Source organism: Pungitius pungitius, chromosome 7 (assembly GCF_949316345.1).
Source record: "Pungitius pungitius chromosome 7, fPunPun2.1, whole genome shotgun sequence".
In the NCBI taxonomy this organism is placed as follows: domain Eukaryota; kingdom Metazoa; phylum Chordata; class Actinopteri; order Perciformes; family Gasterosteidae; genus Pungitius; species Pungitius pungitius.
The window spans coordinates 7746410-7774127 of record NC_084906.1 but is presented as its reverse complement, the minus strand read 5'-3'; the positions used below and the strand labels follow the sequence as shown (position 1 = coordinate 7774127).

Below are 27718 nucleotides of genomic sequence, written 5' to 3'. Positions count from 1 at the left end.
GCGTCTGTGCTGCCATGGAAACAGCAGGGAAACACCGACCCAGCGTTTCATATCTAAGGCAACGGCCCGGAAGCGAGCGGTTACCATGGCAACGTGGACCGGGATTACAATGGCGCAACTTGCCTGCAGACACGAAAGTTTCTTGCGTCAGTGATTTATTTTCTACTTTAGTCGTTCTTCTTCATACAGCCACAGGTTCACTGCGGGCTTTGTTGCCTTCGTATAGCGCCATTTGAATGACTGTAAGAGTCCACTTCGCTCTCAGTTTTAGCGAGCTAACGTCCCAGTAAGGTTTCTGTGTCGTCAAATGAAACCATTGCGGGTTTTAACGTCACCCGCTAAAGTTTTAGTGCAAAGTCTGCGTCACGTTGGCGATGAGTGGTCGGCGCGAGTCAGGTGCGCCTCGCCTCGAGGCGGTGATTCAGGTTGGTACTTAACCTTTGTGCATCTCTCATGTATTAACACTAGTAAACAGGCTGTGGTTTTTATCTACGACACGTCAATGTAAAAAACAAAAAAACGGTGTAACGCTGGTTAAGTTATTTAACTAAATATGACTGGAGCGACTTCCGTTTCCGCGCTTTAATGTTGCATTAACATGTCTATGCTAAAGCTAGCTCACCGTCACACGCTCAATGTTTACTTGGGCACTTTGTAATCACATTATTACTTATTTTTGGTTATTGTTAGTAATTTAAAATATGCACTGTGAAATAGGCGTTAACTCCGAGCTTTTAATGCTGCAATTCATCACGTGTAGGAATTGTTATGTAAAAGTTTGGCATTCAAAGTTTTACTTGAATTAGAGCGCACACATTAGCGAATCAAGTACCTAAAGTACTCATAAGAATGAGCCATCTCAGAATAACCTATGTTGTTGTATAATTGTTTTATAATAATTATATAATCTAAGCCTGATTTGCTCGGGTCGGCACCAACTAGTTAATGTACCGATGAGTCGTTTAATCCACCATACACTGTAGCTTAAATACATTTACATGTTTTCTAGTTAAAAACTAAAAGTACACTTATTCACACAAGTTCTACTGTAGTACTATGATTAAGTATGATGTGTAGGTACCTACTGTCTTCTTCTATTTGACACCTATGAGTACTTTTCAGATCAGTAAATGTGCTACTACCAATTTTCCTCTCAGCTATAGCTCCTTTACTAATACATAATCGTCACAAAACATTGTATTAATTTGCATCTTGATATCATGATAAAATATTGTTAAAATTATCTACTGGTCATCCAACTACATTCCTACTCCACATGGTAATTAATTAGAATTTAGTACAGTCATTATGCAGTAATACACCTGAAAAAAGCTCCCTCCAATATAATGGAAACACTTACTTTTGATAATAAATGTTTTGGCTTATTCTATTTGACGTATTGAGGAGACTGCTGTGCTTGTAGAAGTTGGAGCAGTCTCTGCTTCACTCGGACAGCAGCTCAGGAGAGAGGACTTTGACACTTGGAGGTGATGGACAGGAGTCCGGTGTCGGTCCGACGCTTGTCTCCACCCGTATCCGTCAGATCATCACTCGCAACCTGGCTGAGCCGCCAGCTGGTACGCTAGACTGAATGGAGCTTCAATTCAAATTGAGCACACGCAGTGCTTTGGCCCAATGTGGTAAGATTGACACCTCTGTATGCATGATCTGCTTCCTTACCACAGATGGGAGTTCTGAGATCAGTGAGCTGGAGGAGAGCAGGGCCCCGAGGGAGCAGCTTTCTCCGAGCCAGCGGGAACGGCTGCCAGTCAAACAGGCCAGTCTTGTAGAAAGGGTAAGAGCGATACAGGGCATCGACATAGGTCAAGCTGTGGAACATTATTTACATTTTTAGCAGTCGTTGTACCTGTGAATGTTGTTCTGTAACGGAAAGGGGAAAAAACAAAGATTTCATAAAAAACAGACCAAATGGGATGGACAACTGATGCCATCGGGATAAGTACAGTACATTTGATACAAATGATCGTCTACTTATTTGTGATTTGAACAACAAAATACAGAAATGTCATCTGAGAATGCTCCAGAATGGCATGAGGTGACACACACCCACCTCATCAAATCCTATCAGCCCAAACACCCATTTCCCAAACCCCAAACGAGCTGTGTCTCCTGGCTGAGGCTGCGTCGGCAGTCATTGTTTTTTAAAGTCAGATGCCAATGCGACTCTTACGGGAGATGGAGTAAGTAATACTGCAGATGGTTAATTTGTGCAGTTTTGTTTGGAGATGAGATCAAGAATGTCAACCACACTGGAGCATTCACTGCAAAGCGCTGCACGCCTTTTGAAATGGAATATGGTTCCAGTAAACATCAGTGTACCACCACTCTTTCCAGCAGGGAGAGCATTTTGGGGCTGAACAAACAAACAGTGGGTGAGGTCGAAACAGCTTTGCATGTAATGTAGTGAAAACTGAAGGTGGTGGGGTTCAGAATACACAGCTACAGATGGAGTTCATGTAACGAACTCTTGTTTTTTGTTGTAGGTTTTCTTTCATTTACTGCTGTAGAATTACAGTTTACATATTACAGTAAGTACTGTCTTAGCATCAATTGTGTGTGTGCGTGTCTGCGAGCACGCTAGCGTGTGTGTTTGTAAGTGTAAATAAGAGAGGGGAGGGTGGTTCATGAAGGGTTTCCTTGTGGTCTGCTCAGGTAGACTCAGACCCCCTGTGCTCCCAAGGACCGGCGTCTCCCTCCACAGCCCCCCATGGTCGCCCCCTCATGTCGCGGCTGCTGTTTTGGGGGAAAATTGGGAAGGTCACTGGCCTCCTCCCCTGAGGCTGTCGAAGAAAAAGCTCATTTTTCGCAGGGCACAAAGCAGCCATTCGTGATTACACTGCCCTCATTCTGCCGCTTAAATCCAATGAACTCCCACAACCTGCTTTACTCTTGGAAATAGTTTTAAAACCCAGGCCATGGATAAAAATTAATTAGCTTGGCATATATATATACATCACATATTTATTTGATTTGTGTTATTGGATGTGTGAAAAGGGCAAAACATAACTTTTTTCTCTCAGATGGCAGAAATGATAACTGTTAACGCAGGCCAATGTTTGTTTTCCGGTAGCTTCTAAGAAGTCAGGAGGTTCATTACAAGACTCCTGCTGTGACCTGTTTCTTGCCTTCTGCTTTTTTCCTTCCCCGCAGAACAGCATAATTGTTTGTGACGTTAATGCGCCGCGCTAATCGATGCCCCGCAGACACCGAACTGCCTCTGCTGTGCGTAAAGGCCAACATTCTTACCTGCATAAATACCTCCCTCAACATTGTAACACTTAATATCATTTAGTGTGACCCGTTGGATTTGTCAGCACGTTGTGCCGCCCGTATCAGTGTGTGGCGCTCGTTGGCCTTTAGTGGTACCGTGCAGTGAGGGAAAGCAAACTGTCAAAATAACCAAATGACACACTACATTGTTGCAGTCATCTATTTGAATAATGAACAGATAAAAAACATATATATTGAGAAAATAGTTCCTATTAATCTTGATATCAGGCTTAAACCGCTTGCCCTGCCCTATTTACAACTGTTATGGGTTTAAATTATTAGCTTTTATTGAATATTTGCCTGGAAAGTAGCTTTTTGGATGTGCTGCTCGTCCAAGAGATCAGAGCGGAACCTTTTAACCGCCATTTGTTCTGTTCTGTGATCATTCCACCCATTGTCACCCATCTGGAACGGCAAGATGGCAGCGAAGTATTTCAGACTCTCCCCTGGGACATTTTTCACCTCATTGTGTGGAACCCGAGGCCTTCCCTCACTAGGAGATATAATCGGAGCTTTTCAAAACTCTGCTGTCAGAATGTCAGCTGCAGCAGCCCCACCAGCGAATGAAGGCCGTGCAATTCAGAAATTGAGGTACACAATTATCCCAAATCCCCATTTTCCACCGACTTTCCTCTGACAGACGAACACTAACGCAAATCTGCGGGAGCCACAACGCGACTCTTAAAGCCATCCTTTGGGTCTCTGCTAAGTCACTGACACTTGAACTGGGATAAACTTTGACCCAGTTTGTCAGTGGGATGGACTTGGGAGGTCGGAGAACATGTTGGGTGAATTCAGAACCGTCCGTGTTGCTGTTTGAGCCCTACCAGTGTGCATTGTTTTCAGACAGAGACCATCTATACTGTAATGCCTGAATACCTAGCGTGTGTCGCACAATACTGCATTCAGCTGGATGAAGATAAACTCTCGCTGAATGATTTCTGACACCAACTGCCATTTGCCGTGGCCCTCTGCAATGAATCCCCTGGGTCTCTGTGTAGGAACCCTGTCATACGTAGTGGAGCAGATAAAGTCTGTTTTCAGGGATTGTGTTACTGTCCCCTTTTACCCAGCTTAGCCCCCCCCCCCCCCCCCCCCCCCCCCCTCACTGACCCCCCTGTCCCAGTTTGTTTTTCTTGCCGGCACAAACCCACTCATTTACACTGCAGTTTAAAGGGCCCGCTGCCAAAAAGTCAGACTCTCCCATGACTATCATGAAATTGTAAAAATGAATTGACTTCCCAGGAGAAAAGCTCGTTGAAAGCCCATCCCCCAGCGCCGAATCTGTGATCAAAGTTCTCCATTAAACCGTTGCGACATTTGACATTCGGCCACTCGTGTTACCTGACTTTAAAAATTCAGCATACTTTTCAGTTCTTTTTCTCGTGTCAGCGGTGCCTAATCAGATGTGAAGTCTTGAACTGGCTGATTTGTGTGTGTGTGTGTGTGTGTGTTGCACAGCACTGTCCTTGCCGGTGGGCTTTGTGTTAAGTACTGCAAGGCCAACCACATGCTCGTGAGTATGTATTATTAGTTTGGCCGTATTTACACAGACCACTTGTATCCCCTCGTGCCATCACAGCAGCTGTCCCCATTATCATGAGCTCCACTCCATGGTAACGCACTCACAGCAGTGCCCCCCCCCCCCCCCCCCCTCAGCTCCTTCTCCCTGTTTGTTATCCCACGTTGTGTAATTACAGTCCGCAGTGATACATAAACAGCTTTCACAATCAGCTGGGGCTCCTTCCCAGAGTCAGCACTCAGGGGGTAATGTGAGGGGAAGGGGCATGTTGTTGAAGGGGGATAGTGCGTTTTTTGGGCAGCTTGGGGGCGATGGACATCCGCTCCAGCTGTGTTTAGGAATCTGACAGATAGTGCACTCTATTAATTCCCTTTATTAAGCCTCTGAGCCCAGGCCAAGCCAGGGAAAAGGGATTGCAGATGTAACCCTTCACACGCCGGCCGGATTGTGCACTCGGGGCCGGGTTTCGCTCTGCGAGATCGGACTGATGGTGTGGACTAGTTTCTGGACTGCCTGGAGATGTATCTCTGTGTAGATGAACCTGCATTGATGCACATTGCCAATGCAGTAAGAGAGGAGAGAACTTAGTTCAGAAATGCAAATCAAAGGCCAGAACATAAACACAAACAGTTGAAGCATTGGATAAACTGTTATCAGATCTATTCATGTTGTGACATTAGGTCAGTGAGAGAATATCGTAATCACAACTTGGTAACCAAAATGGATTGTATTTTGATCTAGCACATGAGCAAGACCCAGTTTTGGCCCAAACAACAAAGCCTCCACAACGGCCTTGAAAACGATTCTCTTGTTGCTTGTTGGCAGAAGAATCAAAGCAGGATTATCCCTTGATGTTGTTTGAAATATTTATCAAAAGAGACAATGCAGGGAGTGGCAGAAATCATAAATATCAAGAAATATAAAAATCTAATTCAAAGCACATTTTAAGAGGCTGAGAAGTATTTTACTCTGGAAACACAAGCACGGCTCGAGAGGCGCAGATACTTGAAAGTGCAACAGAAAATAAAAGAGATGTAGGCCCGTGCCACCATATGGAGGATAATACCATGACAAAAGGTGTTTTTCGTCTTGAGCACTATTGCAAAATGGCAGTAGAAGAGTCAGGCTTCTCTTGGATTGGACTCAGCCCCCTTTAGGGGTCCGCGGAGGCTGAGTGATTGTACTCTGAGGCAGATGATCGTAAATAGTAAGGGTGTTCAGTAAGCACACTCCTGGGCCCCCACTAAGCCCGGTAAGCCCCTGGGTCAGGGCAGATGGAGGACTGGGATTACTCGCTTCTCGTTTTACAGTCACCACTGGATGTGTTGTGGAGAACGATGAGCTCAGACAAACTCAGGTCGAGGAGATTGAATGCTGCGCACAGAGCGAGAGTGGGGGAGATGTTGATGCGGGAGGGTTCAGTGATCGTGGGGGTCTTGTGCAGCGCCCTCTTGGGAGCTTCCTGCACTGTGCATGTCTAATCCAGAGCAGCCCTCTGGCCTTTACAGCTGAGCGGGGAGAAAAGCATCCCTTCTGTAGTGTGCACGGCTGATGGCAAGATGTCCACGCTGTATGAAAACCTGCCCACTTTAAGCTTTCTGTTCACTGAGTGGACCGCGTGGCATGAAGGGTGAGCTCTGCAGCAGTGGCATCTGTTGATGGAACTGAGATGCACTTACATATGTGGACAAATTCACACAGGTGTGTCACAATTTGCCGGTATGCAGTAAATACAAATCTGCAGAGTAGTGTTGTTTTTATGACCTTCGAGCTCAAAATAAGTTGTGTGTATGTTTTTAGAGGATTCCTTTTTCATATTTAATATTAAACCTAAAATTTTTTGAACTAGCCAGGAATGAAAGGAAAACTCCAAAGGACTGGATTTTTTTCAAACAATCACGTTTATTGTTGTAAAAAATAATTTGTTAGGTGTCCTGGAGTCTTCATACAACACGTTTAATTTAATTCCTTCTTTCTCAAACATTTATTAAGCCCATTTTGTTTTAATATTTCCAATCCTGTACTTTCCAACACTCGCTAGCAGTCTTCAGAACCCTCCCTTGATAGTGCGTTGATACGCCGCTCTGCTTGTTACCGCAGGCAACTGTGGCCTACCAAAGCCGTCCGACAGCCAGCGGGACTGAGCACCGTGATGCCTGGGTGCTCGTGAGTGCATATGTATGCATCACAAATGAAACCGGGACTCATAAAAGAGGGCCTTACCCGCCAGTGGCGGAACCAGATCAAAAGTGAATAGAGCGGCATTTCACACCCGGCATCAGACGGCGCAAACAAAGCAGAAACTCCCTGCTATGCCCCAGTACTCGTGGTAGAGATACGGAGGTATCTTCTTCACCAGAATTCACAACCTCCCCCCCCCCTCTACAAAAGGTTCTTTTTTCTTCTTGCATAGTGAAATGGGACTAAAATTTACATTTTGTTGTGCAGCCTTTGTGTACAATGACATTGAGATATCCTTGTAACTTGTAATATATCTCTATGGGACAAAGTTAGCTCACACCAGCTCGGGGAGGGGAGGCCTTGGTGACGTATTTTACGGTTTCGTCCTTTTTGGGGAGACATCAGGACGCAGTACCGTATACACTATAGGAGACATAAGCCCTCAGAAGACCTAATCTCAGAGCTATTTTAACACGGTCCCCAGTAAAGTTTATAATTGTGCTTTCTTGGTATTCTTCTTAACAGAGAGGTAATGGTTGAGGGAGGGTACACTCTTTGTTGCACAAGTGATCACCGATGGCTTGAGCTGTTTCCATTTATAGGGCTGAGCTGGAATTAGTCTTTGTGTGTTTTGATGAGGTTCATCGGTGTAGTACAGCGTGGTCTCACTCTCCCTAATGTTGTAACTGCATTAAACTCCTCCACTGCACACATTGTGCTCACGTGCTGCGATAAAACATGTTTGCTCTGGCCGTGTTTTCAAGGTGTATTTGTAAAGAGCATGCTTGTTAGTAAGTCAGTGTTATTGCTATAATTGTGCCAAAAGAAAAAATGCATAATGCTTCAGCTCCACACACAGCTGTTTCCAGGAGTCCCTTTAAACACAGCTGCTGCAGTTCTGTGGCTTTCAAACACTCCGCCCATGTTGTTCCTCCCTTCTCAGTCCCCAATCGTGTCACCTCAACAACGGGCAGTAAAAGAAGCTTTTGTGCTCTCAGGGTCCTCACAGAAAAACACAGAAAGTACACGGCCAAGTGCTCGATGGCCGTCCGCGTGGTTTGCAGCATAACATTTCTAAAAAACGGTGGCAAAGTGGCCGGCGTTGAACAGTGAGACTATTGTCTTGGCTCTCTTGGAGCCTGCTAGAGAGATTAAGCACCCAGAGAAGGGATGAGGTACAGAAGTGCGGTGGGAGGGACTGGGTCGCAGGGTTGATTCGAAAGGCTTGGATGGTGGTTTTGGAGTGTGTTGCAGGGGAGAAGGGGGGGGGGGGGGGGGGGGGGGGGGGGGGGCTGTGTTCCTCCTCTTTTTAAATGAGCTTCGGCGAGGGCAGCCGAAGGCACGCAGATTGTTGTAGTGCTCCACGGCCATGTGGTTTGTATTAGTGAGGACAGCGTGTCTGGCACCAGGATAGAGAGTGGGTGGTGCAGGGGGGAGTTTAGGTTGTGTGAGGTTGAGAGGTTACAGGACATTTGGATTTCAGATACGATGATATGACATTTCACGGTGAGAAAGACCAGTGCGTTTCTATAAATCTTTTTAGTTGCGTAAATACAATACTGTATCTACAAATATAATGTACTGGGACGTTCCAAAGACTTTGTATTATTTAGAACCTAGCTACTGCTCAATCCTCACACTGGATTAATGCCAGGATGATCGCAAGGACCAATCAAGAGTGCTGTATTGTAAGATGTTGGGGTATTGTTGAGCTTTGTTCAAAACATTTTAGTTTTGAATAAATCTCCTGTGCACAGTCCTTATTATATATCACACACAACCCAAGTGTTGAAGACTGCTAAGTGACGTGACTGAATGCAAACATATCCCTAAGCTCAACCAATCCATCATTGGTACATCCAGATAATTACAGGAGATGGACTGAATTACTCAGCCCATATAATAAAATGCCTCCCAACACATCTGGTGTCCAATAAATCCTTGTGAAGGTTGCCATGGACATATAGTTCAGTATAATGCAGTCAGTCCAACAACAGCTGCGAAAATGACCACAGCACACCTGCATGACGCCCGGTCAGCAACAGTATATAATAAGCTATGTAGCAATGTTGTTGCATTCTGTCACCCGGGGGGCTCATGTGTAACCACTCGATCAGATGCTGGTGCTGCCGTCAGCAGCGGACCAGGACAGTGTGGCCGCAGGATGCCTGCAGTTGAAGAACAACGAGAGAGCTTACAGGCAAAAGCTCCAGGCCTACCAGGAGGCCCAGCAGAGACAGGCCCAGCTTGTCCACAAGCTTCAGACCAAGGTGACGGCGTTAGAACAAATGGCCCTCGACATTTTGGAATTGTTATGTGAAACAAAGAAATAGTTCCTTCCGCACAAATGTGCACTATATTTTTGTTTTGTTCAAGGTTCTTCAGTACAAGAAGAGATGCGGGGAGCTAGAAGAGCAACTACTGGAGAAGACCTCGGCGTCTGAGAAGATGAGGTTGTTGGTATGTGTAAACCGCTGCTTCCCATTCAAGGACAGCATTGGTCAGACATTAATAATCCAATTCAAAATCTTAAGGGCCTGCTGGGGTCCTCTAGAGGCCAGTCAGCATTATCACAATCACAACATGTTACAATATTTACTACATAATCAAAAGGATGATAGAGAGCAACTATTATTGTTCATCTAGTTCTTTTTTATTCAGGGGACTCTGAACCATTATATCCCCATACATATATGCAGATGTATATACGTATGTGGATGTATATATATATATATATGTTTATGCATGCATGCATGCAAAAAAATCAAAATCCAACTTGAACATAAACACAAGCCATGGAATACAGGAAAAAGCACAGAACGTCTTCTATGCTTATTTGTGTAAATCAAATTGTTAATGCAGGCAATAAAAAAGCATTTGTCAGCCGGTAAAGGAATCGTGCAAACTAAAAGCAAAACATGGATTTGTACTTTTATTTAAATGTATGAATTCCACAAAATATTTTTCTTGGCTTAGTGGCCTTCAAAGGGATTTCTACTGTAATTATGCTGCTTTACAAACATTAGGTAACTGCTAATGTATCATGTGTGTGTGTGTGCGTCCAGCTCCAGGCCCACCTGGACTCGGCCCAGCGTCAGCAGCGGGCCGAGCAGGATCTCAACCAGGCTGTCCAGAATAAGTCCTCTCAGCTGGAGGAGGAGCAGAAGAGGTGAGTGATGAGCACCATGCAGAGCAGGTATCGAGCTTATCCAGCCAATAGAAAAACCTCACACAGCTTCTGTATTCGTAAGAACTTCATATCTGGCCGTTTTGGAAAAAGTTCGCAAAGTTTGGAATCCAGAAAATCCTCCACAGCAGCAGGGAGTAGCTAGTTGGATGCAGACATTGAGCAGTAAATTCATGGGCCGACCCGTTAGAAATTTGCCTTTTATTTTTCCGTCTCTTGTTCAGGAGCAGAAATCTCGCCACAATATTTTTCTGAGAAATGGGCAGACCAGAGAGACTTTCTTGAGCCCCTTGCTGTTTCCCCCCCTGCCCCTGCTGCAGGGCGAGGGGGCAAACCTGCCCATGGCAGATAATATCAGCCTCCAATTTGTCAGAGAAAATTAGCAGGGTTCTGCTGGCTCGCTCCTCCAAAGCATTTTAATGATGCTTCTCATTAGGTGTAGGCCAAGCTCTGCAGCTGTGGCCAGGTTTTAATGCCTTATGATTTATACAGTTGTGGAACTTTATTTGAAATGCCCATGGCAGGGACCCGATCATTTCTACAGCCTGAAAAACCAGTCACTGCAGCATTACCAAGTCCTGTCCACTTAAGCTCTATGCAATGTAGAGATTAAGACTACAACCAAGAGCACGTTTTTGCTTATTATTGAGATTACTGCAAGTCTCTTTAAACAGAATATCATCCTGTATACGCGAACACGGGATTGGCTTCCCAAACCAAACTTTGCCATGTGGCCAGCATTACTGTAACTGGGCGCGTGTTTAGTGTGAGAATTATGTAAACATTTTGGTAAATAACTTAAAAAACAGGTCTGGTTGATATTAAACCTAAGTTGACACAGATGGTATAAAACTGTCTCCCATGTTCACTTCATAAGAGTGATATGGGTGGATTTCTTATGAATGTACAGCAATAAGAGTTTGGGTGCTGTGAACGGGTTATAGGAGCGTGTCATAGCGGACATTGTAAGGGGAGAAATACCAACTGGTCCTAACGCTTGTTATTTCCAGATGCGCCAGCCTCAGCCAAGTCAACTCTATGCTGCGGGAACAGCTGGAGCAGGCCGGCACGGTCAACCAGGGGCTGACAGAGAGCATGTGGAAGGCTCGCGAAGATGCTGACTTGTGTGATTCCCGCCTGCGCAGAGAGCAAGAGGTGAGGGGAAAAAAAACAAAGCACTTGAGACAAAAAAGCAACACGGGAAGCTCTAGTTTATCCCTTTCTGCACAGATTGTGCAAAAAGAAAGTTCTGTCGAGTTCACATGGGGCTGGAATTCCATTCATCGCTAGTTTTGCCAGTTCATTCTCATTCCCTGTTTGTTTCATTGCTATGATTTTGAGTTGTTGTTTCCTGTGAAAACATTCCAACTGCTGAGGGGGAGGAAAGTTTTGTGCAAACAATCTGGCGTCCGTGCTGTAAATGGGCTACATCTGTTGATTCAGGGAAATCCAATTATTTGTGTGTGAGTCCAGGACCTCCAATATTGCATGTTTTCGGCATCACAATAAAATGGTGTGTGCCATCGATGCCCCCCACCCTCCGGTCTCTAGGCCCCTTGTTGTCCGCCTCTCTCTGCAGACTTGCGCCTCCCGGCTGGGTCGTGAACAGGCTCGTGTCAGAGCACTGTGGCGCCAGGCTGCTTCCCTGCGGAGCACTTTCACCCAGCTGAGGACTTTCACTGACAGGTGAGCGTGGCACACTGCCAGGACCCCTCCAGCCACTCAGGATTCCACAGGAACCCCCACCTCCTCTCACGTCTCACACACGACCGTAACCAGAATCCGTCTGTCTCTCAGCGAGGATCAAAGTCAAACAGGTCAACGGGGTCGCCAGTACCTTGATCATTGTTTCCTCACCGGGGAGAGCGGATGGCTTAAGGTGTCCGGCCTCACTTTTGAAATCATCCATCACACCAGAAGCTTGAGGTTCAGATATTGCTTCTATCACGCTGAACTACTGTGAGCAGCACTCAAGAGTCATTTGCCTTAATAATGATGCTCGGGACACAGACAGCTGTACCGTACTGTAATTTAAACTGAAGACACTTCAAAGTGAGCCAGGATCCGAGAGCTCCCAACACACATCCATCCTTTTCAATCACAGACAGTTTTTTTAGTTGGGATAATGGCTCACAACTGTATGAACGAAAACAGCACCTCTTGTTGACTTACTCTTTCATATGTTCTTATACATTCCGCAAGTCTTGATGGACAATACTCTGTTAAACAGGACTCTGTCTGATATGCGTGGGGAGTACGTCGCTGCCAGCCGGCAGCTACATGTGGCCTGCATGAACATAGAGGCCAAAGTAACACAGGAGAGCACCTCTAGTGGCGTGGACATGTCAACGCTGGAGGGCCAGCTGAAGGACAAGCTGAAAGAGACCATGCAGCTTCAGTGCCGCTGGGATGCTGAGAAAGTGGAACTGAACTCCAGGTAAAGTTGTCTCCTCATCTTTTTATCATGATGAAAGTAGTTGTTGAATGAACAAGAACACTTGAAGTATTTGTCTTAAGTCAGTCCCAGGACTTTGGAGAAGAAAAATGCTTTAAAAAATTGAAATAGAAAATCTGGGCGGGAGGTCATCTATAGTGCACGAGTTCACATTCTTCCCATGATTGAAAGGAAAGCAACAATAGTTATCTCATGTGGAACCCCAGAACTTTGCACAGGCTTTGATCATGAAATCAAACATCTTTTCGGTGTCTTTTGCACTTCAGTCAGTGGACTGTCAGTGCCTTTGTAGTCATTGTCACCCCCCATTGTCCTACCCACAATCCAATGCAGCAAAATGATAGTGTTGATGCTCTAGTTGAGGAGGAGCACATGTCGTTCTGGTACCTTCCGTGTCTAAGATATCTGTGTGTGTGTGTGTGTGTTTGTTATTCCACTCTTTTTCCATTTCCATGCATGTGAATCTATATAGAATCCAGGAGCTGACTGACACAGTGAAGCACCTCCAAGGCCAGAGCACCAAGAAGGATTCCAGCCTCTACACCATGCAGATCAGTCTGGACAGGATGGTGGGACCTTGGGAATGACGACTGGGAGGTGGTAGATAGACGGGTGGTAAAGGGGTCTGGACCCTAGGCTTGATAAACTCCACTACTTCCTTGTCTAGAGGCCTGACGTCTGGGGAATGTCAGGCTTGCTCTGTGTGCGCTACTTATCTGACCTTAATGGTTTCCTGCTTAGGAGATGAGGAGAACTGAGGATAAAGCAGAGATGGAGGTCCTCCACACGGAGATCCAAGCCCTTCAAAATGTTCTATGTCATGTTCATCAGGTCAGAACAAAACAGCACGCTGAGTTTGATCATTAGGGTTAGCATACTAGAAAATATGCTAACCCTATTCTCCTTGGTTATATCTGCTGTGTCCAGTTAGTTGGCGGAGAGGGGGATGGCAGTGGCTCTGAAAGTGTGTCCTCCTCAGCTCTTCATTGCCAGTCTCCTCAGAGGAATACCACCCTGGTGGCTGTGCACAGTGCTCTCTCCAAACACCAGAAACAAACCCAGGTCCACAAAAGGCTGCTCTCTGCTTATTGTAGATCTATGTGTTTGAACAGTGGCATCTTTTTCTTGTAAAATATTGTATTATTTCACTTTTTCGAGCATCGAAAATGCCTACAAATGAGACAGTCCAAGAGGGTTTTTGTTTAATTTCAAGTGGCCGGGAAGCCCCAAAAAAGTAGGTGACCTCTGGTTTGGAGAGATAATTGTTCTTTCTTTACCTGCACACCACAAACAAATCACAGGACCTGCGCAGGCGTCTGGATGCTTCTTTGGAGCAAGTGACAACCCTGCGGGATCACCTGGAGGAGAGCAACACTGAGAGGAGAGCGCTGCAACAGAAGATCCAGCAAGTAAGGAGGGAAAGTGAGGAGGCTAAGACCGCTCTGGAGGAAAACCTCAGAGAAGGCAACAGGTATCGCTGCTCACTGGAGCTTATGTCCAGGTAAACACTGATCCTGCAGCTATTGCACTTTTTAAAGACTCCAGATACAAAGCAGTTGCTTCGCTGTGGTTTCTGCTTCACATTTTTTAGGTTTTGTTATTCAGGAAATCGCCAATTGGCTTAAACGTTGCAATGATGATGAGAATTATTGTACTTAGGTTTTATGTTTAGTCAAGTAGCAAATTTGAACATCATTATCAGATCATATTTAAATGTATTGAATCCTCAACAAAATCAGTTTTCATACAGACTTGTTTATGTGGTGAAGTTTGTTGATATTTTTGGTTTTATCTTGATGATGAAGATCATTGTGCAACAATTGAGCTTCACTCACGCACACAGTGTTTTACTCTGCTTCTCTCTTTCTCCATGGATCACAGTGAGAAGGGCGACGTGGAGAAGCGGCTGTCCCGGCTGCAGCAGGAGGCGGACTCCCGGTGCGCCGAGCTGGAGGCCCAGCGCGGCTCAGCGCTGGAGCTCCAGAGACAGCGGGACCTCCTCAGGGAGCAGAGGGAGGATCTGGAGATGCAGCTGGCACGCCAGCGCACGGAGGCCCAGAGAGGGTACCGCGCCCGCGGCGGAGGATGGCCGTAACACAACACACATCCCGTCACCCGCGATTGTTTTCAAGCACCGTTTGTTTAGAGTTGAGATCAGTAACACATGTCATTCTCCGACCGGCGATGCACACAGATGACATTTGGGGGAAAATGTAAATGATTTACATTGCGTTACTGCACTCATGCAAGAAGGAATCTTTGAGAAATTTGATTAGCTGAGAATTAGAGCAGGACATGCGATACTGCAGAAAAGCAACTCCCTCGGTGTTCTGGCCTTTGGCACCAACATTACCCCCACCTTTAAAATGGAGATAGATTGCTGTTTGTTTAAATAAATAATCTGTGTGTGTGACAAACAATGGGTGAGAGAGTCATGTATGTGTTGCATTGTGTATTTCAGCGAGAGGAGTCTGGAGGAGCTGGAAGGGAAACACTCGCTTCTGCGTCAGGAGCTTGTGGCGGTGAAGGAGGCACTGAGTCAAATCACCCTGCAGAAGGAGGTGTTGGAAGATGATAAGACCAGCCTCGCTTTGGCTCTCGGCAAGGTATGAACGGCTTTATTATGCCTCTTGTCTGTATAATTCTCCCTGAGGATAAAATCGTCTCATTTACGATTCACTTTGCAGAAGGAGTCCCAGAGTGCTGCACACGAGTTAGCCCTCACCAAACTACAGCATCAGGAGGCTGCCCTTAAAGATTCTCTAGCTAAAATGGCTGCCCTGAGCGAAGGCCTGGCCAACGACAAGGTGGAACTCAATCGCATTCTTCTGCAGGTGAGTAGCCATGCGTTGTGTTGATAAAAAGAAAAGTGTACCAGAACAAAAGTCATTTGGTTTCCCTTCCAGACTGAAGGTGAGAAGACAGAGCTCGCTGAACACAGACGGGAAGCTGAAATGGAGCGGGCAGCGGCCCGGGAGGAGACAGCACGGGTGCAACAAGAGATGATGGATCAGCTCGCTGAGAAACGAGCCCTGGAGATCACTCACGGCCACTTGCAGGATCTCTGCCAAAGGCTAGAAGCAGAACTGAGCCTCCTGCAAGAGGAGAAGGCTCAGGCCCTGGAGCAGCACTCCCAGGTCAGAGCCCCCAAGGCCGTCGCACAGGTTGAGCCCCGCTGTGTGTTTTATGAATGACTTGAGACGTAACAGAATAAGGGATCTTCATGAACAAATGTGAACTGAAAAAAAAGATAAATAGATAGACACATAATATATCCAGCGAACGACCCAATAAATGAACACCTCAAGTATTCCCGTTCTTTCCTCCTCAAGATCCAGATCCCTGTGTTTGGACCCCTAAAGAATGAGAAGAATCCTCTCCGGTTTTGTTATCTGTTCTGAATGTGAAACTGGGATATCCACGTTGATCTCGGCTAAAATAAAACAAACCTAAACAATTTGACAAATACCATCCAAATACTTTTAGACAGCTTATCTGTGCAAATAAATCAGCTGTGTATAAAACAAGCGCTGGAGTGGCCCCATTGCACTAAGCTCATGTTTCATCACCTTAGTGGGCGCCACTCACGTCCATAACCACTTTCATATTTACTTAAGGAGAGGCTGAAAGACACCGTGTAATATTTATTTAGTGTTCCCCCTTCATTTAGAGTTCATTGTAGTTTGGTATGAAATCTACTTGCAGCAATTATTGCTTTTCAAAAAATTTGTTGCAGTGAAATATTAGATGTTGGCAAGGGATCTCAATTTTGAGATCTGACCGTTAACAATAATAAAAAAAGAATCTATTTCAGAATGTGCCTTTATTATTGTTTAATTTAAACCAAGAGAATAACCCAGTTTAACATTTTGGTATATGTGTTAATTTGCTTTATTTCTGAGAGTTAGATGAGATCGATACCACTCTCCAGCTGGTTAGTTTAGCCTAGCATAAAAGAAATGACAGCAGCTCTAAAACTCACAAATTCAGACGTCCTACCAAGTTTCCTAAAACTGTACACAAACAGCAATGTAAAGATGACAGGCTGTGGTTTTACGAGGAGTTACGCACTGGAACTATTTCCTGGCTCGGCCAGTGCACTCTTGTTGTCAGAGGGAGGTTGCCAGGCGAGCGGCAGAGGCTTCAGGAAGTCCCTGGCCAGGCCAAAAAATAATTCCTGCACATAACCCCTTGTAAAATCACAACTTGTTGGTTTCACACCTTATTTCCCATACAGAGTTGAGTAAAACAGAAATATAAAATGTTTTCAGCTGTAGAGATGCCTTTGGACAGTGCCGAGCTGTTTCTCCACTGCTTCCAGTCTTAGTGCTAAGCTAAGCTAATTGCCTGCTGGCTCCAGCTTCATGTACAGCATATCATTAGATCATTAAAGTGGTATCGATCTTGTCGCCTTCCTCCCAGCAAGAAAGTAAATGAGCCGGTTTCCCAGAGCGTTGAAATACTCTGTGTAGAACCCGTCGAGTGCCTTAATTAATGTTTCACTGTGGCCTTTTTAGACAAAGGTTGAATTCCAGGACAATCCTCTCCACAGCACCTTCATACAGTAATTTTTTCCTGGAGTTGTATGAATGCTGAATAGAATTTAGGCGGTTCTGCATCAACTGCACATTTTCCCAGTTCATTATTTTTCTTGCTCGATATAGGTCCTGTGGTGTGTCACAGTGATTTAAGTGGTGACTGGGAACAACTTGTAACCCCACTAATCATTTTTGGCTTTTTTTTCATGCGGCGCATTTGTTATGGCCCGGCAGTTCCTATATACTGTCATGAAACGCTTAAAGTTTGTTTAATTTATGATTCATAACAGCAAAAAGAGGGTTATGTAGAGTTCAACGTCAGGGAAGCGAATGCGAGTGCACAACATGTAGAGATTGGGTGGTTCCTTCTCAATTCAATAGACAATACAAAACAATACCAACTGTGTTCCTTCTGCCGCTCGTCCCCCTATTTGTGGCAATAAAAAATCGTGAATTACTGTGCAGTCGTGAAGCAAAAATGATAAATAAATTGGTGTTTGTCGGCATCAAGGTCAACAGGCAGATGCAGACTGTGTCAGAAGAGCTTTGTGCGTGCAAGAAGGAGCACGCCACAGCCCAGAAGAGAGCTGCCCATGACAGGGAGGAGCTGGGCAAGGCCAAGGCTGCTCTTGATGTCAAGCTAAACTCTGCTGACCGAAAGGCTTGTGGCCTCACGCAGGAGCTCGTTGCACTTAGGTTTGTGTGTGTGTGTGTTTATATGTGGTCTCACCTCTAAAAGAGTCGGGGTTCGGCATGTATGGTGAAGAGTGTAAGGAGTAAATCTCCCTGCAAGCATCAAAAACAACCCAATGATTGTTTGTTCAACTCAGACCGACTGAGAATGTGTATATATGGTAATTTGTTTTTGACATTTTAAGCAAATTTCACTTAAGCAAGGCAAGTCACTTGTAACTTGTGTCTTTAAGTAACAGTTTTATTTGGAAACTATGCTCATGATGGATCATTGAATTTTATGACCTGCACCTACTGGTTTTTTTTTCAGAGCTCAAACCCTTTCACCACTGTGTTCCAGAGCGGAGAAAGAGTCCCTCGAGACGGCTCTGGATGAGAGCCAGGAGCTTGCCTCGTCTCTGGAGGTCGAGTGCACCAGGATGGAGGGGGAGAAGCGCAGCTTGCTCTTGGCTAACGAGGCCTTGATGCGTGAGTAGCCCCCTCCCTCCGAGAACCCTGCCGTCCTCCGTGCCAAGCAAGCCCGCTGGCCATGAAGCCTTTCCAACGGCCCACTAGAGATCCATATTTCAGCTCTGAGCTCTGCAACAGCTGGGCTGCGTGATCACTGGTGCTGCTTGCTCAGCTGACCGGGGTCCCACCACCACGCACAAACACACATGGATCGGATAAGTCGTGTTAAGCTAGCATGTTCCACATAAAGACACAGATGATTGTTCCCTATAAACAAAACCGTGAATCAAAATCTTGAGGGCCTCCATCTAGTTATTGAGTGGGATTTTGAAAGAGATTGGATTCATCTGTCCAGGCGATGCCGCTCGGGTGCGTGCGGACGCTGAGCGGCGGTCTGCGCAGGCGGCGCAGGAATGCACCAAGCTGGAGGACAAGCTGGCCCAAGTGGAGAGGAATAGCTTGCTGACCCTGAACAGCAAAGAGCAAGTTCACAGAGAGCTGCTTGAAGCCGAACGACGGCAGAAGGTTCAGTGACACTTGAGTAGTCCCGTTGGGCTCAACAATAAATCCAACGCTTAAGCCATATATTAACAAATTAGGCGTGCGTGTGCAGGAACAACAGTGCACCGAGCTGACAGTTCGGCTGGAGCAGGCTGAGGAGCAGCTACGTAGACGGCGTGAAGAATGGCGTTTGCACAGCCAGAAGGATCTGCAGCAGGTGCAGGAGGAGCTGACCAAGCAGCAGCAGGACTTCAACCAAAGCCTCCTGCAGGCTGAGAGTGAAAAGCAGCAGGTGTGTGTGCTCTGATGTCAAAGTAGAGAGAAGTATTTTAATTCAGGCTAAGGGTTGGAGAATTGTCTCATTACCACGCTGTTTTGTGTTAAAAGTTGTCAGTGAATGTCAATGAAAAGCAGATTTGTCCTGCCTGCTTTAGGTTCAGTCCTTGTCCTCCAGTTGATATCAGCACAATAGCTTCTGTATGTCCACGTTTCTTGGGCCAAACCTTTTTGTGAGCTATATTGTGAATGACCCTGACGTTGCAGTCTGTTGTGTCCAGGCTTTGTCCCAGAAGGAGGCAGAGAAGGCTGCCCTCATGGAGAAGCTTGCCGCCTTGCAGCAGGACCTGGCCGCAGCAGGCATGGAGCTGGAGTGCATGCAGCGGGAGGCACTTAGCAAAACGCAGCAGGAAAAGGTAAAGATAAGGCAGGCTTACATGGGCTCTGCTGTTCTTGTTTTTCACATCTTTTTCAGCCCACCGTTGGTTGTACCTCTGTGCTCCAGAACGCCGCGGCTGTTCTTCAGTCTGAGCTGCAAAACTTGCAACGTCAATTTGAGGAATCTTTGAACTCTCATGAGGATACCAAGAAGAGTCTGATTGAGCAGGTCAGAGAGTTGAGCCAGCAGAGAGAACATACACAACAGGAGGTGAGAAACCCTTTTACAGGCTTCCCTTTAGACATACATATCATGGATATTGATATGGACAGGGATCTATAGAGAAAAAAAACTAAAAAGGAGGATCACAGAAGTGGATTGGAAATACAGTCTTGTTTGGCTTGGCTTTGGATGGGAGGCCATGGATCTGCTCCTCGCGTGTGGGGAGGTTTGCACCAATTAGCACCAGGGTGAGGGAGAGCCATTTACCATCGGCCGCTGTTGACATTGGCCGATGCCGCAGAGCTTAACTAGCATCGAGGTACCATCAGGTGCGCAGCGCCAAATCCTACAAGGAGACGTGGTGTCCAGTCTTAAGGCCCCCCTCGCGGCACTCACTCTCTGTGTCCTTTCCCCTTGAGGAAAATCTTGTTCCATTGACCTTAATACAAACATGAAAGCGCAATAAAGGGCCACAATTTTGGCCCAGTGACATACCTCCTGGAGCCAAATGAGAGTCGTAAATCTCATCTCTTGGAGTTGCTTGAGGTCAGGATAGCAGCCACAGGGTTGCTGGGCGTTTTAGTGAAATAACAAGCTCACAATCACCTCATTAAGATGTAACTGCAGAGTTGTGAGGCCTCGCCATGGCTTGATTTAAATGCCTGGGTTCCCTGGAAAAGGGGATTGTTTATCTGTGTGGGACTTTGTGGTTTTGACAAAAAAGCAAAAAACAAGAATCCTCCTGTCTTTGCTCTGTCTCCGTAGTCTTGTCAGCGTGTAGTGAATGAGGTTGTGTGGGGCCAGGGCAGAAAGGTTCTGAGGTTTGGACAGCTCTCCTCACCATATATCAAGTCAAGCTTTGGCAACGCTGTCATATTTGGCTGCCACCCCTGACCCCGTTTCCTTGTTCGATTATTTTCACTAATCCCATCTCAGGGATCTCTTGTCAGACTTTTACAAAGGAGGAGTGAGAGTTTGTGGCAGAAAGCTAGTGAGCATGAAAGAGGAAAACAGCAGGCGGAGAGAGGGAGAGATGGGGGAGAGGATACGGTCCCTGGTACCATAATATGAAATCAAAGTTTGAGTTAACCCCTTGTGTAAATAAGCCGGTGGGGGAGTGTTTATTTTCTCCCTTGCAGCAGCGAGAGGCTGGCTCCGCTGGGACTCGAGGTCCCCCACTCCCATCCACATAACATAACACTGCCGCCCTCATATTCCCTGCCCCTCACCTCCGCTATCCGACCTGCTCCCCCACCCAAAATAAATCTAATAAAATAAAGTATAATTGGCAAGATCAGCACTGGCTTGTTTTTTCTCACATTTGAGTTTATGAGAAAATAAAAACCCTCTTGTGTGGCCTCTGAACATAACTCTCCTCCTCGTCCTGCTCGGTGGAGCTGCTGTTTATCATTTTGCTCTCCGTGGATTCTTTACACTGTGCAGTAAGGGGATGGGGAGAGACAGCACCTGGCTACAGGCCCGACTGGCTCTCATCCATGCCCAGATAAGCTCTGTCCTCCCTGCTTTTCTCACTACACACAGCATATTGCAATAAAACAGAATATAGGTCACGCAGTGTCCTGAGATTGTGCGTACAGCACTTAAAGTAGTTGACGTGGAGGTTTGGTTTTCAAACAATGACCCTCAAATACGTTATCTGATCCCAAATCCGCAGTACAGTACGTTAATGGATTGTTGAGCTTTCAATGTACTGTAGATAACAGCCTAATAGAAGTTTTGATGGATTTTGAGGTTGTACATTTGTAATGAAAACAGACATGTTTTTACATGATTTGAAGGTTTCTTTTTTGTTTGTTAGGTTTAGGTCCATATTAACTCTTATTTATACACATTTACCACCAAATAAACTCAGAATTGTATTGACATCAATCAAAGCAAGAACAAGAAAAACACAGTCTTTGTGGAAGGGAGTTCAACATAATTTACACCTTTTATTATCCATTATCTGTAACATGAAGTTAGAGGGGCTTCGCCGGCAGCTGCAGGAGGCAGAGGATGGTCTTATTAATGGGAAAAGGGAGTTGATTGAGGCTCACAGACAGCTCCAGGAGTGTGCACGGGAGCGGGACAATCAAAGGAAAGACTCCCTGGACCTAAGAAGGCTTTTAGGGGACGAGACCAAAGAGAAAGAGGCTATCCAAGCCTCCAACCAGGAGCTAAGAGCTTCCATCAAGAGAGCCGAGAGCGACAACAGCAGGTACGGCTTACACATGGAACTGCAGATTTCCTGTCGTACCATTGGTCTGTCTTCTTCATTTCAAACTTATCTCAACCAGCTTGAGACGAGCTGTGGAGGAGAAGGAACAGAAAGTTTCCGTCTCAGAGGAATGTAGGACCTCGATTCACCAAGAGGCAACCACCCTACGGAGTAGTATGAGGGAGCTGGAGAAGTCCCGCCTGCAGGCGCGCAGAGATGTGCAGGAGCTGCGCAGACAGGTGCAAGATCATTGAGCCCAAATGCTTTCCATCCGATTAATTCTAAATAAAGGATCACATCCAAGTAGTGTTCTCTTGTGTGAATGTGAGCAGGTAAAGGTCCTTGGGGGCGAGAACGGACGTCAGAAACAGGAGCTGCGAGAGCTGCAGGCCCGTTTGTGTCAGGAGGAGCAGAAGGAGGAGGAGGCGCGTCGCGAGGCTTTCACTCTCAAGCAGAGAGTGCTGGAGTGCGATGCCGGTAGAGAGGCAGCACTGAATGAGGTAGAAGGCCTTTGGGAAGCGAACAATCCCCCTTTGAGGAATACCTGCCATACTCGTGCAGAGACAGAAAGAATGAACCAAGAACACGACGGGTTGTCGGGTTTCACTGTGAAACATTGTGGATATACCGCTGAAAATCAGTTTGAAAAAAGTCCCATTTTATTGCAACTACCAGAACAAAATAAGAGCTATGTTTTGACTAATAGCTAGGCCGGACAAATTAGGCTTTCTATTCTAATTCGTGATTGTTGTTTTTTTAACCTACTTATCCCATAACCCCATCCTTGGGGTCCCAAAATTCTCACGACTGCAGCAGCTGGTGTTGTCAAGTTAATGTATGGCATAAAGGAAACTGAATGGTTTCCTCATTATTATGATATATTTGAGGTCTGGTTTATGTATCCTCCTTCAAAACTACATATTAAACGACAGCCTTAATATTATCTTCCAAAATAATGTTTAGTTGTTTCATATTATGCCTCAGCCATGACTCCACTCCTCCCTTAACCATGATATTATTGGACCTGATACCATGTCATCTGATGATATTATATTATTCCCTTTACAGAAACCACGTTCACATTATTTACAGTGTTTATCACTAAACTCAGGCATATTTCTTCGGGTATTAGATGGCAGTGTTGTTTTTCCCTGTTGCTGCTTATATTATGTTCATATCTCGGCATATCTCGGCAAACGTGACGTCCTGTTATCCAAACACAACTCTAAGACCTGCTGTAATAAAATTTAAGGAATGGTTAGGAATTCATTGGCAGATCCTCATGTAAAGGAGCACGCTGTATCTGTACACTGACGCGTGTGTATGGTTGCAGGTTTCAGCTCTGCAGTACCGTGTGCTGGAACTGGAAGCTTTGGAGCATCAGAGTCAAGAGCTGCTGCAGGACAGAGAGGCTTATCAGCAGCAGTGTGACCAGAGACACAGAGGAACAACAGGCCAGCTGGAGGAAGCACTAGAAGACGCCAGCATCCAGATCAAGCAACTCGCCGGGCAGGTCGCCCTCGCAGAGGGGAAGGTTCAGGGCCTGGAGGAGCAGCTGGGTGTCAGCGATGCACAGCGCAAGGACCTGGAGCTCAAGTTGGCAGGGTTGTATTCAGCTCTGCGCCGCACTGCTGGCACCCGCCAAGCGAGGCTTTCACGTTCACCTGGGTCCCGCATGCAGTCCTCCGCGCCCTGGAAGAACTACCAGCAAGTAAAAGGTATTGTCATGGCCATTCATAATATTCATGTGACAAATGTTTGCATAGGTTTTGCTTGAATCAGTGTGTTCTCTGGTTAGGGGGAGACAATGAGACGGATGGATGTGTGTCCTCCTTGTCTTGTGGGGAAGATGAACATCTGGATGTGGACATAGTGCACGCCACCCTGCGGGAATTCCAGCTGGAACTCAGGGACGCACAAAGAGAGAGGGTAAAAGTGTGCTTCTTAATAACTGAACAAAACACAATGACACACCTCAAACGATCTGATTAGGATTGTTAGCTTGAAACTTTTCCAGATCTGCCCAATGAATAAATACATCAAAATGACAAACAAATTAAAATAAATGAAGGGAATTCACTATTTATATTAATTGTGTTTTTGCCCCAGGAGGAGGCCACGGATCAGATGGTTGGTCTAAGTCAGCAGGTGACAGAGTTACTAGAGAGCCAGGATAAGTCGGCCACGCAGCTGCTTCAACTACAGAGGTCCCTTAAGCAATCAGAGCAAGGTGAGAAAACCAGTGGATCCTACAAACATGGTAAATAACCGTTATTTATTCTGTGTACACTGGCTGCCCATTCAACAATTCAACATATTATTCCAGGAAAACGAGAGATGGCAGAGCGGTTGCAAAAGGCAAATGCATCTCTCTCCTTGCAAAAAGAAATAGGCCGTCACAATGACAGGGAGAAGAGAAGCCTTGAGGAGGAAGTAGTCCAGCTCAGAACCAGTCTGCAAGCTGCTGAGGCTGAGACAAGGGCACTGCAAGTATGTCAAAGGCAAAAAGATTGATATTTACCAGAATCGAGCACATCATCTTCAGTGACGACCAATAAACTGTCCTGTGCCAACTCCTCCGCAGGATAAGTTGGAGCTCCTGCAAGGTCTAGAATCACAAACAAACGTAGAACAACAGAAGCTGAAGCAGTCCCTGCATGCAGCGGAGCACAGGGCGAGCCGCCTGGAGCTCTCCCAGCGCACCCTCGAGGGCGAGCTACACAGGGCCCAGCTCCTGGCGGCGGAGCTGGACGCCGAGGCGGCCGCCCTTCGGGAAAGACTGACGGAGCTGAGGAGGAAGCTGAGTGACAGCGAGGACCGTGCTGCAGCTCTGAGGCTCAGCGAAGAGAGGCTGGCCACGTCGCTGGCTCGGGCCGAGCAGCACGAGAGCCAATTGAGAGAACAGATCCACAAACTGTCCAGCACCCTCGGCGACCACAGGACCAGCGGCGGAGCCCTGCAGGAGCAGGTCGCACAGCTGCAGAGGGCTCTGACAGCCAGCGAGCAGGACCAAAGGCTGCTGCAGGTACAGACAGTAACGGGAAATAAAGAATGTTCCCATCGTCATTTTCTATTTGCGAGCTTTGTCAATTTGTCAATTCAAGGATGTTGGAATGAAACATCAAAATAAGATGAAATGCCATGCCTCCATAGCTGTTGATTTACAATGCAGCAATGTAACCTTCTCAGCTACAGACTGAGCACTTTTACATTTGCCTCAGTGGTTTTCCTGAAGGACTTCAAAAGACCAAGCAATGAAGTACGTTCTCCGGTCTTAGTTTGAGACTGCACTTTAAAGACACCGAAAACATGACGTAAATCTCTTGATTTGCTTAAAGCTGTCAGGTCATTGTAGTAAAACGCAAGAGCAAAATACGTCGACGGTTGTAAAAGACCCAAAACTAAGGTTTAGCCATAACTGTGTTTGATGAAACTGAGTGGCTCATTGTATACCAACGTATGTGTGTCCAAAGGAACGCCTGGATCAAACCCGAAATTCCCTCTCAGAGAGAAAGAGGCTGAGCCATACAATAACAGAGCAGACCCAGAACCTTCAAAGAGCCCAAGAGGACTTGGAGCTTAAAAACTCTGAGCTGGAGAAGCACAACAGGACGCTGAAGGAGGTGAGTCTCACCGCAACTAAAGGAACCACGGTGGAGGCTCCGCTTTGATGTGCAGATGATTGACTGTGTCCCAGAGCCTGAGGCAGCAGCAAGATGCTGAAGTGCAGGCCCAAGAGAGCTCCCAGCAGCTGCAACGAGAGAAGGAAGAACTCCAGGAACAGGTCGCCAATCTGCAGAGCTCTCTGCTAAAGCTACAGAGTGAGAGGGCAGAGATGGAGAGGGCGCTGGCGCGCCTCGGTAAAGACAAGTCAACACTCAGAAAGACACTGGAGAGGGTGAGCGGACCCATCGGCTGCACTGTACTTTAGAGAGAGTTTGCCAAGAACATCAAACAGCTTTTAGAAACTTGAAAAGTGTTTGTGCTGAATATGAGGTAAAAGTTATGAAATGTAAGAGGGATCCAAACCACAAAGGGCTTTGTGTAATGTTATTAAAAGCATCTTAAGGTCAATTCTGAAGCTGCTGGAAGTCCGGGTACATATAGAAGCCAGGACTGAAGTAATAGGTGTTTAGTGTTGGTCAGAAGCCTCGCTGCCACATTCTGGATCAAGTGAACACACACAATAACTGGAACATTAAGGGACAATGGGCAATTCCAGGAATCCATATCGGAGGAGATAATCTGAATAATTAGCTGTTTCATCGTGCTTGTCATTTGCGCAATAAGATCCATTTATTTTTGTCACGCGCCGCACAAAGTGATCCTGAAGCCGTAGAAACGTGTAGGCGGACTGTGACTGTGCTTGGCTCCTGCTACACCTCTTACAGGAAGGCACACGGTTGCAGAGCGGTCACGGTAAAGTCGTTTGCATTATGTCACCCTCGTGTTGTTCGTCAGGTGGAGATGGAGAGGCTGAGGAGGGAGGAGGGGGAGGCGGCGGCGGCGGCCAGGGAGAAGGAGCAGCTGGGGCGGACAGTCCGCTGCCTGGAACAGGAGCTGGCTGAAAAGCATGCTGAGCTGCAGACTGTACAGGTGAGAGGCTGCTGCTGAGGAGGAGCTTACTGTCAGCACAGGGTCAACAATTTGGAACCCATGTCTGGGAACAAGTTGCGTGTGCTGTCACTTTGGCATCAAGCACATAATTAAGCACAAACTTGCCTGGGTAAGCGTGTGAGGGGTCATGACCTTGTTAACCCCAGAGTCAGAAAACACATTATTACACTCACCAACGTTGATCTAACTCCTGTGAACGTGTCTCCAGGCACAAGCCTCCCAGTTGGAGCACGCTCATGCACAGCGCCTCCTGGAGGTGACGGCCCGCCATCACCACGAGTTGGATTCGGCGACCAATCGCCTAAGAGACAGTCAGTTTGAAGCAGAGCAGGCCCTGGAGACAAGGGAAAAGGCACATCGGCAGAGGGTCAAAGGCCTGGAGGAGCAGGTATTTGAAGTCTATGTGTGGCTCATTGGTTTGGAAGCTCCTTTTATTTTGTGCTACATGTTTTTCGTCTGTGCATTTGAGTTGGTCGAGCGACCTTTGTGTTTTAATTAGGTGCTGACCCTGAAAGAGCAGCTGGATCAGGAGACGAGAAGACGACAGGCCTATTTCCATCAGATGCTCCGACCCGGTGTGTAAGCGGAGCCCCCGCCGTGGAGTACGTAGCAGCCTCGGCTTCCTCATTCACTGCCCCTCTGGCAGCCCGCCAACAACATTACGTGACGAGCTGCGTCCACATTTGGAAATACACGCGTGCACACGGACGCAGGCCCCGGCCCATGGACACGTGCGCACAGCGGATTATGTTAATCTGCGGGGGAAACTCAGCAACAACAAACAATGAGTGTTTTGTTTAGAAGTGGACTGGATGTGCCAGATTGTTTTAAGGATTTCCTCCGGCTCGCTGCAGTTGGCGTTTCTAAGTCTGTTTATGCTGTGTCATTTTTTTTAGGACAGATTTCCTTAGTTGGTGCTTCATTCCGCTCTGGTGATTGTTCCTGCAATCATTTGTCACATTGATCATGTACTGATTGTAAATGTCACGTAATAACTGTTTGTCTATGCTAATCTATCCAAATATTTACAATAATTGTTTGCAGATTTTTCTGTCGCTGTGGTGAGTGTCTCAGGCACTCGTACAAATTCCATATTGCAACTTGTGTTTTTAATCTTGTTTTTGACTTTATTAATATAATGTGTGCAAGAGCTTTGATTGTTTTTAATAAACTGGGTGTATCACAACA

The 27718-nt window shown here is 46.4% G+C and overlaps 1 protein-coding gene across 1 annotated transcript; it reads left to right on the top strand.

Annotated features, from left to right (window-relative positions):
• Nucleotides 1–87: 87 nt before the first annotated feature.
• On the top strand, nt 88–27718 carry crocc2 (ciliary rootlet coiled-coil, rootletin family member 2). Its single transcript, XM_037470677.2, has 36 exons — nt 88–425; nt 1424–1577; nt 1686–1795; nt 9112–9264; nt 9371–9454; nt 10060–10163; nt 11192–11336; nt 11761–11867; nt 12412–12618; nt 13109–13205; nt 13378–13467; nt 13564–13698; nt 13938–14137; nt 14518–14700; nt 15098–15242; nt 15324–15470; nt 15543–15773; nt 17686–17870; nt 18208–18335; nt 18673–18842; nt 18931–19110; nt 19376–19510; nt 19600–19743; nt 21675–21913; nt 21993–22152; nt 22246–22413; nt 23247–23631; nt 23712–23842; nt 24023–24143; nt 24240–24403; nt 24498–24938; nt 25387–25536; nt 25611–25811; nt 26375–26509; nt 26739–26918; nt 27030–27718. Exons 1-36 carry the CDS (start codon nt 375–377, stop codon nt 27111–27113), a joined length of 5844 nt encoding a protein of 1947 aa, XP_037326574.2. The 5' UTR covers nt 88–374; the 3' UTR covers nt 27114–27718.